The following is a 19,557-nucleotide window of genomic DNA, read 5'->3' as shown; positions in this document are numbered from 1 at the left end:
TAATAATTAATACGTAACCTATAGCGGTAAGAGGCATATCCTGTAGATAATTTTACAAACAAGCCTCCAACATTTTTTTAAGTTCTCTACATTTATTAAAACACAATCAAATCTTGAAAACATACAACAAACAACAATCTACATAACAAATACAATTCAAATAGAAAGCAAATATTTGGTAAGCTACGTCTACAATGTTGCTGACTAGGCTAATTGATTTTCTTTTCGTTTAGCGACAAATCACTTTACTGTCAAAAATATCTACTATTGATAAATAATTGAATATTGTTAACATTGATTATTTTCCAATTACGAGGTTAGTTCAGCATGTCAAATCATCATTCAAATTATTTTCGGCCCAATAATTTCGGGAAATATTTCTCCATTATAATAGGAATTCATTCTCATACCCAAACGATGTAAAATTCTTATCAAAATTTCACAACAAAATACGAATATGGCCAATAGAACACCATAACCGAACATGGCCAAGGCATAGCGACATTCGGTGAGTCCAATGGAAACAAAACCACCAACGCCACCTTCACATTTAGGTTTCTGTGGAAACCATTTCAGTTCTTCGCGATTCATTAGACCCACCTCACGCTGCCAACGTAATCTGGAAAGAGAAAATAAATAAGATATTTAAAAATTTTTTCCAGGCTTCCAAATGCCGTTAAACGTGGAATTTTAAAGATTTTTTCCAGCCCTCCAAAGGCCCTAAAACGTGGATTTTTTAAAGAATTTTTTCCAGGCCTCCAAAGGCCGTAAAACGTGGATTTTTTAAAGAATTTTTTCCAGGCCTCCAAAGGCCGTAAAACGTGGATTTTTTAAAGAATTTTTTCCAGGCCTCCAAAGGCCGTAAAACGTGGATTTTTAAAGAAATTTTGTAGGACTCCAAAGGCCATAGAACGTGATTTTTTCCAGGCCTCCAAAGGCCCTAAGACGTGGATTTTTTAAAGATTTTTTTCCAGGCCTCCAAAGGCCGTAAAACGTGGATTTTTAAAAGAAATTTTTTAGGACTCCAAAAGCCGTAGAACGTGAATTTATTCCAGGCCTCCAAAGGCCCTAAGGCGTGGATTTTTTAAAGATTTTTTCCAGTCCCCCAAAGGCCGTAAAACGTGGATTTTTTTAAAGATTTTTTCCAGGCATGCAAAGGCCTTCAAACGCAGATTTTTAAAACAATTTTTCCAGGCCTCCAAAGTAGCTCAAACGTGGATTTTTTAAAAGATTTTTTTCCAGACCTCCAAAGGCCCTAAAACGTGGATTTTTTAAAAGAATTTTTCCACGTCTCCCAAGACCCTAAAACGTGGATTTTTTTAAAGAATTTTTTTCAGGTCTCCCAAGACCCTAAAACGTGGATTTTTTAAAGAATTTTTTCCAGGTCTCCCAAGACCCTAAAACGTGGATTTTTTAAAGAATTTTTTCCAGGTCTCCCAAGACCCTAAAACGTGGATTTTTTAAAGAATTTTTTCCAGGTCTCCCAAGACCCTAAAACGTGGATTTTTTAAAGAATTTTTTCCAGGTCTCCCAAGACCCTAAAACGTGGATTTTTTAAAGAATTTTTTCCAGGTCTCCCAAGACCCTAAAACGTGGATTTTTTAAAGAATTTTTTCCAGGTCTCCCAAGACCCTAAAACGTGGATTTTTTAAAGAATTTTTTCCAGGTCTCCCAAGACCCTAAAACGTGGATTTTTTAAAGAATTTTTTCCAGGTCTCCCAAGACCCTAAAACGTGGATTTTTTAAAGAATTTTTTCCAGGTCTCCCAAGACCCTAAAACGTGGATTTTTTAAAGAATTTTTTCCAGGTCTCCCAAGACCCTAAAACGTGGATTTTTTAAAGAATTTTTTCCAGGTCTCCCAAGACCCTAAAACGTGGATTTTTTAAAGAATTTTTTCCAGGTCTCCCAAGACCCTAAAACGTGGATTTTTTAAAGAATTTTTTCCAGGTCTCCCAAGACCCTAAAACGTGGATTTTTTAAAGAATTTTTTCCAGGTCTCCCAAGACCCTAAAACGTGGATTTTTTAAAGAATTTTTTCCAGGTCTCCCAAGACCCTAAAACGTGGATTTTTTAAAGAATTTTTTCCAGGTCTCCAAAGGCCGTAAAACGTGGATTTTTTAAAGAATTTTTTCCACGCCTCCAAAGGCCGTAAAACGTGGATTTTTTAAAGAATTTTTTCCACGCCTCCAAAGGCCGTAAAACGTGGATTTTTTAAAGAATTTTTTCCACGCCTCCAAAGGCCGTAAAACGTGGATTTTTTAAAGAATTTTTTCCACGCCTCCAAAAGCCGTAAAACGTGGATTTTTTAAAGAATTTTTTCCACGCCTACAAAAGCCGTAAAACGTGGATTTTTTAAAGAATTTTTTCCACGCCTCCAAAGGCCGTAAAAGGTGGATTTTTTAAAGAATTTTTTCCAGGCCTCCAAAGGCCGTAAAACGTGGATTTTAAAGAATTTTTTCCAGGCCTCCAAAGGCCGTAAAACGTGGATTTTTTAAAGAATTTTTTCCAGGCCTCCAAAGGCCGTAAAACGTGGATTTTTAAACAATTTTTTCCAGGCCTCCAAAGGCCGTAAAGCGTGGATTTTTTAAACAATTTTTTCTAGGCCTCCAAAGGCCGTAAAACGTGGATTTTTTAAAGAATTTTTTCCAGGCCTCCAAAGGCCGTAAAACGTGGATTTTTTAAAGAATTTTTCCAGGTCTCCCGAGACCCTAAAACGTGGATTTTTTAAAGAAATTTTTCCAGGCCTCCAAAGGCCGTAAAACGTGGATTTTTTAAAGAATTTTTCCAGGTCTCCCGAGACCCTAAAACGTGGATTTTAAAGAAATTTTTCCAGGCCTCCAAAGGCCGTAAAACGTGGATTTTTTAAAGAATTTTTCCAGGTCTCCCGAGACCCTAAAACGTGGATTTTAAAGAAATTTTTCCAGGCCTCCAAAGGCCGTAAAACGTGGATTTTTTAAAGATTTTTTTCCAGGCCTCCAAAGGCCGTAAAACGTGGATTTTTTAAAGAATTTTTTCCAGGCCTCCAAAGGCCGTAAAACGTGGATTTTTTAAAGAATTTTTCCAGGTCTCCCGAGACCCTAAAACGTGGATTTTTTAAAGAATTTTTTCCACGTCTCCCAAGACCCTAAAACGTGGATTTTTTAAAGAATTTTTTCCACGTCTCCCAAGACCCTAAAACGTGGATTTTTTAAAGAATTTTTTCCACGTCTCCCAAGACCCTAAAACGTGGATTTTTTAAAGAATTTTTTCCACGTCTCCCAAGACCCTAAAACGTGGATTTTTTAAAGAATTTTTTCCACGTCTCCCAAGACCCTAAAACGTGGATTTTTTAAAGAATTTTTTCCACGTCTCCCAAGACCCTAAAACGTGGATTTTTTAAAGAATTTTTTCCAAGTCTCCCAAGACCCTAAAACGTGGATTTTTTAAAGAATTTTTTCCACGTCTCCCAAGACCCTAAAACGTGGATTTTTTAAAGAATTTTTTCCACGTCTCCCAAGACCCTAAAACGTGGATTTTTTAAAGAATTTTTTCCACGTCTCCCAAGACCCTAAAACGTGGATTTTTTAAAGAATTTTTTCCACGTCTCCCAAGACCCTAAAACGTGGATTTTTTAAAGAATTTTTTCCACGTCTCCCAAGACCCTAAAACGTGGATTTTTTAAAGAATTTTTTCCACGTCTCCCAAGACCCTAAAACGTGGATTTTTTAAAGAATTTTTTCCACGTCTCCCAAGACCCTAAAACGTGGATTTTTTAAAGAATTTTTTCCACGTCTCCCAAGACCCTAAAACGTGGATTTTTTAAAGAATTTTTTCCACGTCTCCCAAGACCCTAAAACGTGGATTTTTTAAAGAATTTTTTCCACGTCTCCAAGTCCGTAAAACGTGGACTTTTTTAAAGAATTTTTTCCACGTCTCCCAAGACCCTAAAACGTGGATTTTTTAAAGAATTTTTTCCACGTCTCCCAAGACCCTAAAACGTGGATTTTTTAAAGAATTTTTTCCACGTCTCCCAAGACCCTAAAACGTGGATTTTTTAAAGAATTTTTTCCACGTCTCCCAAGACCCTAAAACGTGGATTTTTTAAAGAATTTTTTCCACGTCTCCCAAGACCCTAAAACGTGGATTTTTTAAAGAATTTTTTCCACGTCTCCCAAGACCCTAAAACGTGGATTTTTTAAAGAATTTTTTCCACGTCTCCCAAGACCCTAAAACGTGAATTTTTTAAAGAATTTTTTCCACGTCTCCCAAGACCCTAAAACGTGGATTTTTTAAAGAATTTTTTCCACGTCTCCCAAGACCCTAAAACGTGGATTTTTTAAAGAATTTTTTCCACGTCTCCCAAGACCCTAAAACGTGGATTTTTTAAAGAATTTTTTCCACGTCTCCCAAGACCCTAAAACGTGGATTTTTTAAAGAATTTTTTCCACGTCTCCCAAGACCCTAAAACGTGGATTTTTTAAAGAATTTTTTCCACGTCTCCCAAGACCCTAAAACGTGGATTTTTTAAAGAATTTTTTCCACGTCTCCAAGTCCGTAAAAAGTGGACTTTTTTAAAGAATTTTTTCCACGTCTCCCAAGACCCTAAAACGTGGATTTTTTAAAGAATTTTTTCCACGTCTCCCAAGACCCTAAAACGTGGATTTTTTAAAGAATTTTTTCCACGTCTCCCAAGACCCTAAAACGTGGATTTTTTAAAGAATTTTTTCCACGTCTCCCAAGACCCTAAACCGTGGATTTTTTAAAGAATTTTTTCCAGGCCTCCAAAGGCCCTAAAACGTGGATTTTTTAAAGAATTTTGTCCAGGCCTCCAAAGGCCCTAAAACGTGGATTTTTTAAAGAATTTTTCCAGGCCTCCAAAGATCCTCAAACATGGATTTTTTTAAGGATTTTTCCAGGCCTCCAAAGGCCGTAAAACTTGGAATTTTTTTAAGAATTTTTTCCAGGTCTCCAAAGGCAGTAAAACTTGGATTTTTGAAAGATTTTTTTTCCTGGCCTCCAAAGGTCGTAAAACGTTGATTTTTTATAGAATTTTTTTCCTGGCCTCAAAAGGCCACAAAGTAGAGTAGGTGAACCCGAGGGTTCATACTTACTGCCTTCGAAAAAGTTCCTTGTAGGGAAAATTCTTCCTCGTCGGTACAGCAATCATGGGTAGCTGAAAAGGTTCTAATTCCATGAGGCCACATTTTTCCGGTTCACTAAAGGTGTCACTTATAATTTGATAGCCAGCCTGTAGTTCCACCTGATAGGCAAAGAGCCCGGTGCGCATCTTTTCCATGCCAATCATGGGACGCATATAAATACTCTCGCCCTTGGGAGCAATCTTTTTATGGTACAAGAGATTGGTGACGGGATCAGTGGATTCCTGGAAGAAAGGTACATTTTTATTATTTCCAATTTGCACTTTTAGCAGCTCTCACATTAAAATATATCTTATTATAGACCGTATCCTGGACCCCAATTTCCAGGGGAGATTGACTTAAATCCTTTAAATTATGTATAGCCTCCGAAGGACTTTGAAGCAGAGCCACAATATTTGCCGAAAATGAGGTAAAAAGAAATAGCGTCGCCACAAAGGTTGTAAAGATGATGATGCGTCCTGAGCGATTTGCAAAGGCAAAATAGAAACCCTGTTGACACATGGCACCCCACACAAATACCACACCATCCCAAAAATCCATTTCATGGGCATGGGGTGAAAACAACAACTCCAGGGTGAAAACAAATATTGTAAAAAAAATCAATATCAAAATTGAAATCCAAACATCACTTTCGAAGGGCATTGCAAAAATATTTGCCACCGCCGAAAGGGGAGGTTGTCGGAACATTACCCCAGCACGAATGCGAAAAGTTTCGGCCACAAAATCACACAAAGCTATACGATCCAAACGCATAAATATTGCCATTTGACCAAAATCCAATTCGTAACGTTGCATGCGGCCCATGAAGCCATCAAAGGAGCCGTTCGGTTGATGCCAGCCATAATTGTCCATTTGATGGGTATTGAACCTAATTGGAAGAATGTTAATCGAATATTTGGAATGGAATGTGGAACTTACTTCATATTCAACTTATTTGCCAGCTCCAAAGTCAAGCGATTATTCACCTTCGATATGGTATCAATGTGCCGCAATGACAAATCATTGATGTCGGTAAACATATCCGGAAATGCAATGACCAGGCCAGTTTTAAAGGTTATACCCTCCAAATTTTCACGATATGATATTGGCGAACCAAATTTTTGTAAAGCTCTGAGCATTTCTTTAACTTCCGTAAAATTTCCCAATACTTTGCGGACCTTGAGCCGCTTCTCAGCAGCCACTTTGTAGATATCAATGAGCGAAAAAGTCCCAATTTCGGATTTTAGCAAAACCTTAACTTCACTATCCGGAGGTAGAAATATATCATTAACCTCTAATGATGCTAAGTCTTGCTCATCCTTGCCAATCAATAGCCAAAAACGATTTGTGGTAAAATAATTTTGTTCTGAAGCTGCACACCAACTTAACACGTTCAGGGCACATGGTGTGTTGAATTGGTCCACAATAATACCCGTTTTATGGGCTATAGTTTTCATTTGCATATTCAAGGGTCTGCGTCCGATACTATCGTTTCGTTGAAAGGTAATGGGAGGTCCATATTGGTTTGGTTTTGGGGGCTCCTTTAAATAATCCACACCAGACCAAACACGTAACGGCATATTCTCTTTCATTAGATGGAGGAATATTTTGGGATCCAGAAGATAAGTATCTGGGGGGGAATAAGAGGAGAAGAAATTGAAAGAAGAAGAAAACAACTTTCACAATAGAGGGAAATGAAAAAATAAGCTAAATCTTTTAAATGTTTTAAAAAATCCTTTAAAAATATTTAACAAAATTCTAAATAGTTTCAAAAAATTCCTTACAAATATTTAAAAAAACCAAATATTTAAATTTTATTCAAATAGTCTTATTTAATGGAATAAATAAATATATAAAAACCTTTGAAAAACATTTAAAAATTTCGTTAAAACTATTTAAAAAAATCAAATATTTGGAAAAAAATCTTTATAAATATTTAAAAAAAATTCAAATGTGTTAACAAAATTCTTTATAAATAATTTAAAAAATTCCAAATATTTTAAAATTATTTGAAAAATAAAATCCAAATATTTTCAAAATGTATTAAAATTCATTAAAAATATAAAAACTTCCAAATATTTTCAAAAAACATTTTAAATGAATATCAAACATTATCAACAAATTCTTTAAAACAATAAAAAATTCCAAATAGTTGTAAAGCATTCTTTAAAAATATTAAATATGTATATTATTTTTAGAAAATTCTTTAAAAATATTAAAAAAGTTCCAAATATTTTCCAAAATTCTATTACAAGAATTCTTTAAAAATTAAAAAAATGCAAATACTTTTTAAAAATTTCAAATATTTTCTGAAAAAGTTTTAAACATATTTTAAACAATTCCAATGCTTTTAAAAGTTCTTTAAAAATATTAAAAAAATCTAAACATTTTTAGAAAATTCCTAAAAAATGTTTTAAAAAATATTTTAAAAAATTTCCAAGTTTAAAAAAAAAATCCCAAGCTTTTTAGAATTACTTTTGTGATCTCTTCGACCTTTTTATTTTTTAAAAAAGGTTCTTTCAAAATATTTAAAAAAATTTTTAAAACTATATTAAAAAATTCAATACATTTTGAAACCTATTTAAAAAAAAACTAAATATTATTTAGAAATTTTAAAAATTGTTGTTGTTGTTGTTGTAGCAGCATATAATGCTGGTTGGCAGCCGCTGGCCGAGACACTTTCGGTTTCGGGTCAATCCGGTACGTAAGAACCCGCTGCCGTGGGATTGACTGTAGAACAAACTACAACAATATTAAAAGATCAAAGGTCGACAAAAATATAATCAAAATTTTAAAAATGTTATAACAAAATTCCAGATATTTTCAAAAACGAATTCTAAAAAATTCTTTAGAAAATGAAGACGTGAACTTTGCAAGCCTAGAAAAAGATCTCTAAAATTTAAAAAGTTCCAAATATTTTTAAAAAATTATTTAAAAAAATAAAATATTTAAATATTAAAAAAATAGAAAAAAATTCAAAATTTTTAAAAAAATCTAAAATTTTTTTTAAAAAATTCCAAAAATTATCTTTAAAAATATTTAAGAAAATTTCAAATATTTTTAGAGAATTTTGAAGCCTAGAAAAATTTCTTTACAAAACCACGTCTTCAGAAATTTTGAAGCAGAGAAAAAATTCTTTAAAAATAATTTAAAACAAGTAAAAAAGTATCAGTCGGTTTTGCCGACAGAGATATACCCTCAGCCTGTGTATATTGAAACAAATTTTCCCCAAAATACGTATGAATTTAGGGGGTTTTAAAAATTTTGGGCGTTTGAATCGACAAAAATATTGATTAGGATTAAAGATCAAAAGTTTTGCGGAGGAGATACTAAAAGGAATGGATCGACATTGACCGTTATGGAAGTGGATCTCCAACCACAACATATGGTGCCATAGGGGGTTTGCTCAAGAAGTATGGACTTGCGCCTAAAAAAACTTTTACCATCGTAATTGAGGCAGCGAATGCAAGTTGCTTTAACAAAAATCAAATTGATTCGATATCAGGTCCTAAAGTGAACTTATCCGACATTTTGTGTGGGAGGTACCGGATGGAGTGGACAAATATAGTCCATATTTGAACCTGATCTATATCTGGTAGATATATTAGGATGTGTAAAGTATAGACCAATTCGGCCACTCCCTTCAAGAGTTACCGTACGAAATTTTTTTCCGAATATTTTTTAACTTTTGTGGGGGAGGTACCCGAAGGAGTGGACCGATATGGCTTATGTTCAAACTTATACTCTGTTTGGACAAAATATTACTAAGGCCAAATTTTGGACCGAATCGGCAGATCCGTTCGAGAGTTATCTTGCGCTCAAACCACCTCACACGGTGTCATAGGGGTTTTTTGCAACTTTCAGGCTATTTTCTCAGGAAGTGTGGACTTGCCCCTGATGAAACTTGTACCGTCGTATGGAGGGCAGTGAATACAAGTTGCTAAAATAAAAATGAGAGCGATTCGAGAGATGGCCCTAAACTGAACTTTTCCGTAATTTTGTGTGGGAGGTACCCGAAGGAGTGGACCTATTGAGACCATATTGGAACCTCATATTACTCTGGAAGAAAGTTTATGCTACAGAAAGTATGGACCAAATCGATCATCTTAAAATAAATCCACGCTTTGTGGCCTTTGGAGGACTAGAACAAATATTTTGAAAAATTATTTAAACAAATACATCGATACAAACATTTTTAAAATACTTCTGGTTTAAAATATATTTTTTGAAAATATTTAAAAACCACAAATTTCGACGACTTGAAAAACTATACATTTTTTATGAAGTATTTTGAAAAAAGAAAAAAAATAGTTTTAATAAAATATTTATAAAAAAGAACTTAAAAATCACAAAATTCAAATACTAGAAAAAAATTGTAAAAAAATAATTTTACAACATATTTTAAAAAAATTTAAAAAAAAATATTTTGAAAAAGGTATTAAAAAATAAAAAATGTATAGAAAATATTTTGAAAAAAAATGTTTAAAAAATATAAATATATGTTGAAAAAATTAATCAATAAAAATACTTAAAAAATCCAAATATTTTCAAAAATAAGTTAAAAAATCAAGGATTTTATAGGCCTAGAAAGAATTCTTTTAAAATCCAAGTCATGTGGACTTTGGAAACCAAATAAATATTGAAAACCTAAAAAAATCTTTAAAAATTCAAAATATTTAAAAATTCAAACTAGTATTAAAGAAATATATGAGAAAAATATGTTGAAAAAAGATTTAAAAATATATAGAGAATATATTTTGAAAAATAAAAGGAAATTTTTTTAAAATATTACAAAAATGTATTATTTTTAATATTGTTTTGTTGTTTTGTTTGTTTTGTTTTATATTTTAAGAAAATATTTAAAAAATATATAAAAAACATTTTAATAAATTAAAAAAATTATTTTGAAAAAAATATCTTTAAAAATATGAAAAAACTCATATTTTAAAAAATATTAAAAAAATAATAAAAAAGTTATAAAAAAGTTAAAAAAACATTTAAAAAAATAAAAAAATGTTTTAAAACCGAGCCGACGATAGATGTTTGGGTTGGAGAATATCCACAAACAAAAAACAAGGGAACATATGAGATCCTGTGGTGAGGATCGAAACTATAGTCTTCCCTGCCTTACCCCTTGGCGAACAATGACAAATTTTTCCCACTAATCAATTCACTGCTTTAAAATATTAAAACAACAACGAAGGGATTAAGACAGACTATTTTGAAAAAGAAAAGAAAAAAAAAAAACAAAATAGCAACAGCTATTCAAATAAAACGTCACCGTATTTCAAAAAAATAAATAATAAAAATATTTCGAAAAAAATATATTTAACAATATTAAACAAATGTATTTAAAAGTATAAGACATAATAAAACAAATTTTAAGTGGTTTAAAAAAATATTAAAAAAATATTGAAAAGAAAATGTTTTGAAAAAATGTTTTGAAAAAATATTTTAAAAAATTAACTAGAACATTGGTGTTGTGTTTTTTATTGGGATAACTGTTACAATTTTGATTTTTCAAAATAGTCTGGCTTAAACCCATTGCTGTTGTTTTAATATTTAAAATAACTAATTTATTAGTGGAGAAGGTTTGGCATTGTTCGCCAAGGGGTAGTTTCGATGCTCGCCACAGGATCTCATCAGTTCCCTTGTTTCTTGTTTGTGGATATTCTCTACCAAAGTTATTTTTCAATAACTTCTTCAACAAAAAACTTTTTATACCCAAACATCAATCGTCAGCTCGAAGTATAAAGGGGCTTTATAAAAGACTTTTTTTAAATATTTTCTTAAAATATTTTTTTCCAAATAAATCTGTTAAATATTTATTTGTTTTAAACATTTTTTCAAAATGGTTTTTTTAATCTTTTTTTAAAAATGTTTTGTTTTAATATTTTTTTAAAGATATTTTTAAACATATTAATGTTTTTAAATATTAAAAAGAATACATTTTTGTAATATGGCTTGTTCCAGAACTGCAAGAATCTACTAATTTGTACTATTTTTTCCGATAACATAAATGAAAAACTGTTATCGTAGTAAAAAATAGTGGCTTCTTGCAGGTTCTGGAACAGAGCTATATTTTGAATGAAAAAGTGTTAAAAGGATATTTTTATATTTTTTTAAATCTTTTTTCAAAATAGTTTTCTTATATACATATTTCTTTAATACTAAAAAAAATATCAAAGGCCACAAGACGTGGATTTTAAAAGAATTTTTTTCTTGATTTTTTAACTTTGAAAATATTTGTATTTTTTAGTTATTTTTATTAACTTTTATTTTTTTGTATTTGTATATTTTTTAAACATTTTTTTCAAAATATTTGTTATAAATTTTTTTTTTTAAATATGTTGTAAAATAGTTTTTTAAATTTTTTTTCTAGTCTTCGAATTTTGTGATTCTATCTTTTTTATAAATATTTTAGAAACAATTTTTTTTTTGTAAAAAAATATATTTTTTTTCAAGTCGTCGAATTTTGTGGGTTTTAAATATTTTCAAAGAATATATTTTAAATCAGAATTATTTTAAAAATTTTTGTGTCGAAGTATTTTTTAAACAATTTAAATTTAAATTATTTCATAATATTTGCCCTCCAAAGGCCACAAAGCATGGATTGTTTACACATTTTTTCTAGGCCTCCAAGGCCAAACGGGGAGTGGATATTTTAAACAAGGCCAAAGGCCACAAGGCGCGACCACAAAGACTGATTTTTTTACAGGTTTTTTTCTACGCTTTCAAAGGCCACAAGGCGTGGATTTTTTAAGCAATTTTTTTCTAGGCCCTCTAAGGCCATAGTTCTGAATTTTTTTAAGAATTTTTTCTAGGCCTGCACAGAGCGTGGATTTTTAAAGATTTTTTGTTCATTTCATTAAATTTATTTTTGGAAAATATTTGTCATTTGGTTGACATATTTTTATAATTTTCTAAAATTATATGGAATTTTTTTAATATCTTTAAAAATTTGTTTCTATGTTTCAAAATTTCACAAGACGTGGTTTTTTAAAGACATTTTTCTAGGCTTCCAAATTCTCTAGAAATATTTGGAATATTTTTAACCCAGATATGCCCAGCGTCCTATATATAGGACACACAAAATTCTTGCTAATTTGATATGTTATGTTTATCAAAGTACCGTTTATTTTGGTGATATACTCAGTACACATCTGTAGCTCTTGGGATATTATGTGATTCCATTATTTTGAGCTACTATTTTTGAGTTTTGAGGTCTAGTTCATCGAAGTTACCACCGATTGCTTAGTTTTTACAATGATTTGCGTTATGACCGATTAATTATTGGGTAATTTTATAACGAAAACATACACGATGTGGAGCCTACTACGAAAAAACGTTAACTAGATGCCGAAAAGGTGTCTTTGGACTATATGTCAAATGTTTTGTGTCCCATAACTCCCAGTTATATGATAAAACCCTGTGTCCAAAAGTGGCCTCAAAAACCACTTTTTTCAAAAAACTTTTAAAAAACATATAAACATACTGTTATTATTTCACATTTGCTTCTAAAATAATATAAAAATACTTTTAAAATGATCACGATCAAGCAATGGGCATATCTGGGTTAAAGAAAATTTTGGGATTTTTGTTGAAAATATTTGGAACTTTTTAATTTTAGAGATTTTTTTTCTAGGCTTGCAAAGTCCACGTCTTCATTTTCTAAAGAATTTTTTGGAATTCATTTTTGAAAATATTTTGAATTTTGTGATAATATTTTTAAAATATTCTAAAAATATTTAGCTTTTTTAAATATTACTTACTATTTGTTGTAGTCAAGCTTAATCTCAAATTTGTTGTTTTCAAATTTAAAAAAACAACAACAACAACATACATCTCAACAAAACTGCCAAAGTGAATCTTTTTAAATATTTTTGAAAATGTATTGAATTCTTTAAAATATTTTTAAAGAACTTTGTTTAAAAAAATATTCTTTTATCACAAAAATTATTTTTAAAACACTTTTAAAAACTTTGGATTTTTTTAAAAATTACTTGGAAATTTTTTAAAATATTTTTAAAGAATTTTCTAAAAATTTTTGGATTTTTTAATATTTTTAAAGGACTTTTTTTAAAAGCTTTGAAATTGTTTAAAAACATTTTTAAAGCATTTTCTGAAAATATTTGGATTGTTTTTATTATTTTTAAAGCGTGAATTTTTTACTGATTTTTTCTAAGGCCACAAGGCGTGGATTTTTTAAGCAATTTTTTTCTAGACCCTCTAAGGCCATAAGGCCTGGATTTTTTAAAGATTTTTTTTTGAAAATATTTGTCATTTGGTTGACTTATTTTTATAATTTTCTAAAATTATTCGGATTTTTTTAAATTTCTTTAAAATTTTTTGTTCTGGGCTTTAAAATTTCACAAGAAGTGGTTTCTTAAAGACATTTTTTCTAGGCTCCCAAATTTTCTAGAAATATTTGGAATATTTTTAAAGAAAATGTTTGGTTTTTTTTAATATTTTTTAAGAATTTTTGAAAATATTTGGAATTTTTAAAGATTTTTTTGAAAATATTTTGATTTTTTATATTTTTAAATAATATTTTTAAAAATATTTGGAACTTCTTAAATTTTAGATAATTTTTTCTTGCAAAGTCCACGCCTACATTTTCTAAAGAATTTTTTACAATTCATTTTTGAAAATGTTTGGAATTTCGTTATAATATTTTAAAATTTTCTAAAAATATTATTGAAAATGTATTAAATTTTTTAATATACTTTTAAAGATTTTTTTTTAAAGAACTTTATTTTAAATAATATTTTATTAAAAAAAAAATAAAAAGGTCAAAGAAATCGAAAAAATTATTTTTAAAAACCTTTGGATTTTTTTTTTAATTACTTGAAAAATTTTTAAAATATTTTAAAGATTTTCTAAACATTTTTAGATTTTTTTTAATATATTTGAAAGCTTTGTTTGGTATTGTTTAAAAACACTTTTAAAGCATTTTCTGAAAATATTTGAAATTTTTTAAAAGTATTTGCAATTTTTCTTATATTTGGATTTTTAAATATTTTTACAAATTTTTTTGAAAATATTCGAATTTTTGAATATTTTTAAAGTTAATATAATAATAAATAAATAAATTAATTAATTAATACATTTGAAATTTTATAATATTTTTTAAAGAATTTTTGAAAATATTTGGACTGTTTAAAGAAATATTTGAAAACATTTGGAATTCTCTTAAAATATATTTAATGTTTTTTTTTTTGAAAATATTGGAATTTTTTAAGAATTTTTTAAAATATTGGGAACTTTTTTTAATATTTTAAAGAATTTTCTTAAAATAATCTACATATTTAATATTTTTGAAGAATGCTCTACAACTATATGGAATTTTTTTAATGTTTTAAAGAATTTTTATAGACATTTATTTTTTTCAACATATATATGAGGAAAAGTCAAAATTTTTTAGTTTCCATGAAGCCAAGGTTTGCACTATTATAATACGCGAACTATTGTAGTTTACCAGTAACTATGAATATTGCTGGATTATTTTAGATGTTTTTGTACAAAGCTAAAAAAATTAGCAAAAAAATTTAATTTACGTGGTAGTTACGACCGCGTAAAGGAAAAAACATAGGTAAAAACACGTTGAAGCTAAACAGGTCTTTTACATTGCTATTCGATTTCTGATTAAACCATTCAAATGACGGACATCTGTCCAAAGTAAAAGTGGGAGAATACAAAATGAAGATTACACTTCTAATGTATCACTTTCCAAAATTTCCACTGTATCCACCTTTTATGGATGCTGACATTTTGAAGCCGGATTTCAGGTGTTTTTTGTATTTTTTATGTAACTGGGACGCGCATTCGGATATTTCGAAAAACCACTTATAGGATTAAAGAACTCGCGATTTCGCATAATCTGATATGTATGTTGAGTATGTAGCCCACACAGCAGCAGAGTAATTTACTGCCAAAGGCCAAAATTTAGTGTGATATTTTTTCTAAAAAACCTATTTTTTGGGTACAGTATTTACAATATCGTTTTGAGTGTGCTGGTACCCCGCGATATTTTAGTTTTTCGACGATCCGGATCATATGAATCACAGATCGTAAAAATCCATCTACTAGAACGGCGGAAATGGCTACTGCAAAAATTGAAAAATTTGCGAAAAATGTTTTTTAAAATATCGCTGACTAATTCGCGTTTTATGTGGATCGTATCCATTTCAATGAAGAAAGTGAATCATCACACGCGTTTGTGCGAAAACAGCGGTTTGAAAAATTTAGTGGCATGGGAGCTGTATCCGATTTATCCAAAAAATACTGTGTGATGCTACATCCACGGTTCTTGATGGATTTTTTTGAAATATGTTTAGATTGATGTATTTTTTCACGGTTGATAGTGAAATCGGATGCGCATAAAAAGTGTATGCACTTTGTGCAAAATATAAGCGTTATACAGTTTGTTACACACTAAATTGCAGACGATGCTACATCTTAGCGGCCAAAGTAAATCCTGGCAAATGTGTACAAATTAAAAGAGAAGAATTCGCTGTATTGGTAAACCGCATGCGCATCAAGTGATTTTGAGGATTTCGCGATTTACGCGCATTTCAAAATGAACATTACTCGATACAATTTTATTTCAAGATTATACCCCATTTAAAGGAACCCAACATTTATTTGAAAGATATCCATATCTTCTGCTAGATGTTAGCGTGTTTTCGAGAAGTGATTAGAATAAAAAATGTGATTTATTGCGTGAAATTTAACTAAAATAGAAGAAAAACTTCGACCTAGTTTTCTTAGATTTTGTTCAACTAACTCACAAAATAAATTTTAATAAATATTTTCTCTTACAAAATTTTTATAAATTTCCTCAATATATTTTTTTGTTTTCGCTATAATATGAAAACCACTAAACGGATTTGTATAGTTTTGGTTTCATTTGAATCTTCGCAATGTATAGATTACGTACATATTTTTTATATATTTTTCAGAGGCATAAGCAGGTTGAATTTTATTAAAACAAGTTGCAAACTACCAATTGTTTGGAATTCTTTCCTAATTTCCGCGAAAATGCACAACTTTTTCACTAAAGTTATGGGACCTCAGTAAACATATAGTATGTAGGGAGCCCCTAATTAAGAGAGTTTCTCAATATAATGATTAGAGTCTTTTAAAGATTTTTTTCTTTTTATCAGAATTGAAACCGCCATAACTTTTGTGCGCAACAACCAAAATTAGTATCACGAACAGATTTAAGAACGACATTTTTTTCCCAATGTATGTACCAAAAATCTTTCATGTAGCTTAAAAAAAATTTTTTAAATTTTTTTTTATGGAAAACTAAAAAATTTTGTCTTTTCTTCATATATAACATGTTTTTTTTAAATATTTTTTATTTTTTAAATATTAAAAATACTATTTTACACCATATTAAAAAAATAAAAATATATTTTGAAATGGGTATTCAAAATATTATTTTATTTTTTTTAAATATGTTGTAAAATAGTCTTTTAAATATTTTATCTAGTCTTCAAATTTTGTGATTCTATCTTTTTTATAAATATTTTATTAAACTTTTTTTTATTTTTTTTATAAAAAATTGTTGATAATGTTTGAAATTCTTTTAAAATGTTTTTTGAAAATATTTGGAAATTTTTGTATTATTAATGATTTTTAATATTTTTTTGAAAATATTTGGATTTTATTTTTTTTTTTATTAAAGAATATTTGAAAAAATATATGTTTTGAAGAAGTGTATAAAAAATATTTAAAAAAATGTTGGGTTTAAAATATATTCTTTAAAAGTCCACAAAATTCGACGTTTGGAAAAATTTGTTTTAAAAATATTTTGAAAATTTAACAAAAATATTTTAAAAAATTTAAAAAAAATATTAAAAAAAAAATGTTTTACAACTATTGATTGAAAAAACTTAAAAAAATATAAAATACAACTTTTAATGCTTTGAGAGGCCTAGTAAAATATTTCGAAAGAATATTCTTAAAAAAATGTTTCAAAATCCACGCTTTGTGGCCTTTAGAGGCCTTGACAACAATTCGATAAAAATCCTCGTTTTGTGGCTTTCGTATCACCCTCATTCCGGGACATTTAATAAAATTCAAAAATTATTAAAAAAAACATATATAATATTTTGAAAAATATCTTTCAAAATATTTAAAAACACATTTAAAAAAATATTTAAATAATGGGTTAAAATAAAAATTATTAAAAAGTCATCAACGCAAAATTTTTTTTTAAATAATATATTTAAAAAATATATTTCTTTAGAATAATAAAAAATGTGTGTTTGAAAAAATATTTTAAATTTAAATTTTTGGTTAAACTCCCACTTTTAAAAACATATTGAAATTGTGCACGTAAGTCGTTGACATATAGACATAAAATATATTTGAAAAAATATATGTTTTGAAGAAGTGTATAAAAAATATTTAAAAAATGTTGGATTTAAAATATATTCTTTAAAAATCCACAAAATTCGACGCTTGGGTTTTTTTTAAACATATTTTGAAAAAATATTAAAAACATGTTTTGAAAAAATTTAACAAAAATATTTTGAAAATATTTAAAAAAATGTTTTAAAGGTTTTAAAAATATGTATTGAAAAACTTAAAAAATTATTTCTAAAAAATACAACTGTAGACAAAAAATATTCGGAAAAAAAATATTAAAAAAGACACTTTAAAAATATTTTAAAAATCCAAGCAATTCGACAAAAGGAAAAACATATATAATATTTTGAAAAATATCTTTCAAAATATTGAAGAACACATATAAAAAAATATTTAAAAAATTTGTTGAAATATATTTTTTTTTAAAATCATAAACACAACAATTTTTAGAATATTAAAAAATGTATTTTGAAAGATATTTTAAATTTAAATTTTTTGTTAAACTCTCACTTTTAAAAACAGATTGAAAATATGCAAGCAAGTCGTTGACTGGGAAAAATTTAATTTAATTAAGAAATATATTAAAGAATATTTGAAAAAATATATGTTTTGAAGAAGTGTATAAAAAATATTTAAAAATATATTCTTTAAAAATCCACAAAATTCGACGTTTGGAAATTTTTTTTTTAAAAACATATGTATATTGAAAAAATTTAAAATCATATTTAAAAAAAATTAACAAAAACATTTTGAAAAATTTAACAAAAATATTTAAAAATATTAAAAAAATGTTTTAAAATTATGAATTGAAAAACTTAAAGAAAATAATAAAAAATATAAAATACAACTTTTGATGCTTTGGAGGGCCTAGAAAAATATTTCAAAAAAATATTCTTAAAAAATATTTTTAAAAATCCACGCCTTGTGGCCTTTGGAGACCTAAACAAAAATTCTTTAAAAATCCACGTTTTGGGGCTTCCTTACCACTCTCATTCCGGAGACATTTAACAAATGTTGGGTTTAAAATATATTCTTTAAAAATCCACAAAATTCGACGTCTGGAATTTTTTTTAAAAAACATATTTTGAAAAATATTATAAACATTTGAACAAATTTAACAAAAATATTTAGAAAAATTTAACAAAAATATTTAAAAATATTAAAAAAAAAATGTTTAAAAAGGTTTTAAAAATACATATGTATTAAAAAAAAATATTTCTATAAAATACAACTTTTGATGCTTTGGGAGGCCTAGTAAAATATTTCGAAAGAATATTCTTAAAATATATATTTTTAAAAATCCACGTTTTGCGGCTTTCTTACCACTCTCATTCCGGGGACATTTAATAAAATTCAATGTACGAACTCCATGGAATTTGAAATATCTTAAAATAAGTTGATTTATGTGACTTTGACCGTTCTTTGAATACTTTCCTTCCAGGGAACGAATATAGAAACCGACAATTATAGCCATATATAACACCAAAAACTTCATGATTGAAATTATATTTCTTGAAATTGAAATTTATTATATTTCTTAATGCTGTGTTATGGCCCAACGGACTATGGCGATAAAATTGAAACTTATTTCCAAATATGTATTTGTTATATATTTCTTTCGCTTCCTTTCATTCACATGAAAGCGCGTTACTTAAATTATAAAATTATTTTGCAATTTAAAAATTAAAGAAAATTTCTAGCACAAACTGTAGTACTGTTTTGTAAATTACAATGGTGTAAATTATAAAGGTGGGGTCTGGTCATTATTTCAAATTACGGCATGGTGTTGGAAGGTCACTATTTCCAATTAAGTAATTTTCGCATTGCAAAAAATGACGTTGTAAAGAAGTGACGTAGGCTCGCTAAAATTGTTTTGGTATTCTTTTGTCTGTTTGTCTTCTCTGAATCTTCATACCACCCATAACAAAAATTTAAATCCCTTTTTGGCTTCATGCAACAATTTAAATGCATTCTTTCAATTTATTCTTCAATACCTTGTTTTTTTGTTGTTGGCTGCAAGAGGATCTCGTCTCGATGTGTACTTGAACTAATAACACATTA

General features: G+C 28.4%; 1 protein-coding gene across 1 annotated transcript; it reads right to left on the bottom strand.

Annotated features, from left to right (window-relative positions):
* Positions 1 to 72: 72 nt before the first annotated feature.
* Positions 73 to 19,081, bottom strand: Ir75d (Ionotropic receptor 75d). The gene is made up of 5 exons (XM_073981379.1): positions 18,820 to 19,081; positions 6,058 to 6,748; positions 5,419 to 6,007; positions 5,092 to 5,363; positions 73 to 619 (listed from the first exon to the last, which is right to left on the bottom strand). Exons 1-5 carry the CDS (start codon positions 18,989 to 18,991, stop codon positions 343 to 345), a joined length of 2,001 nt encoding a protein of 666 aa, XP_073837480.1. The 5' UTR covers positions 18,992 to 19,081; the 3' UTR covers positions 73 to 342.
* Positions 19,082 to 19,557: the final 476 nt, after the last annotated feature.

Source organism: Musca autumnalis, unplaced genomic scaffold (assembly GCF_047663935.1).
Source record: "Musca autumnalis isolate F117 unplaced genomic scaffold, ASM4766393v1 scaffold_4, whole genome shotgun sequence".
Lineage (NCBI taxonomy): Eukaryota > Metazoa > Arthropoda > Insecta > Diptera > Muscidae > Musca > Musca autumnalis.
Note: the sequence above shows the minus strand (reverse complement) of the source record. Positions and strands in the feature narration are given on the sequence as shown.

Excerpts from the sequence above, each read along its gene's own strand:
- Ir75d (XM_073981379.1), bottom strand. The coding sequence starts at position 18,991 with ATGAAGTTTTTGGTGTTATATATGGCTATAATTGTCGGTTTCTATATT. Across the intron at positions 6,008-6,057 it reads GCAAATAAGTTGAATATGAA|GTTCAATACCCATCAAATGG; the intron begins GTAAGTTCCACA and ends TCTTCCAATTAG. Across the intron at positions 5,364-5,418 it reads ATAATAAGATATATTTTAAT|GAATCCACTGATCCCGTCAC; the intron begins GTGAGAGCTGCT and ends CCTTTCTTCCAG.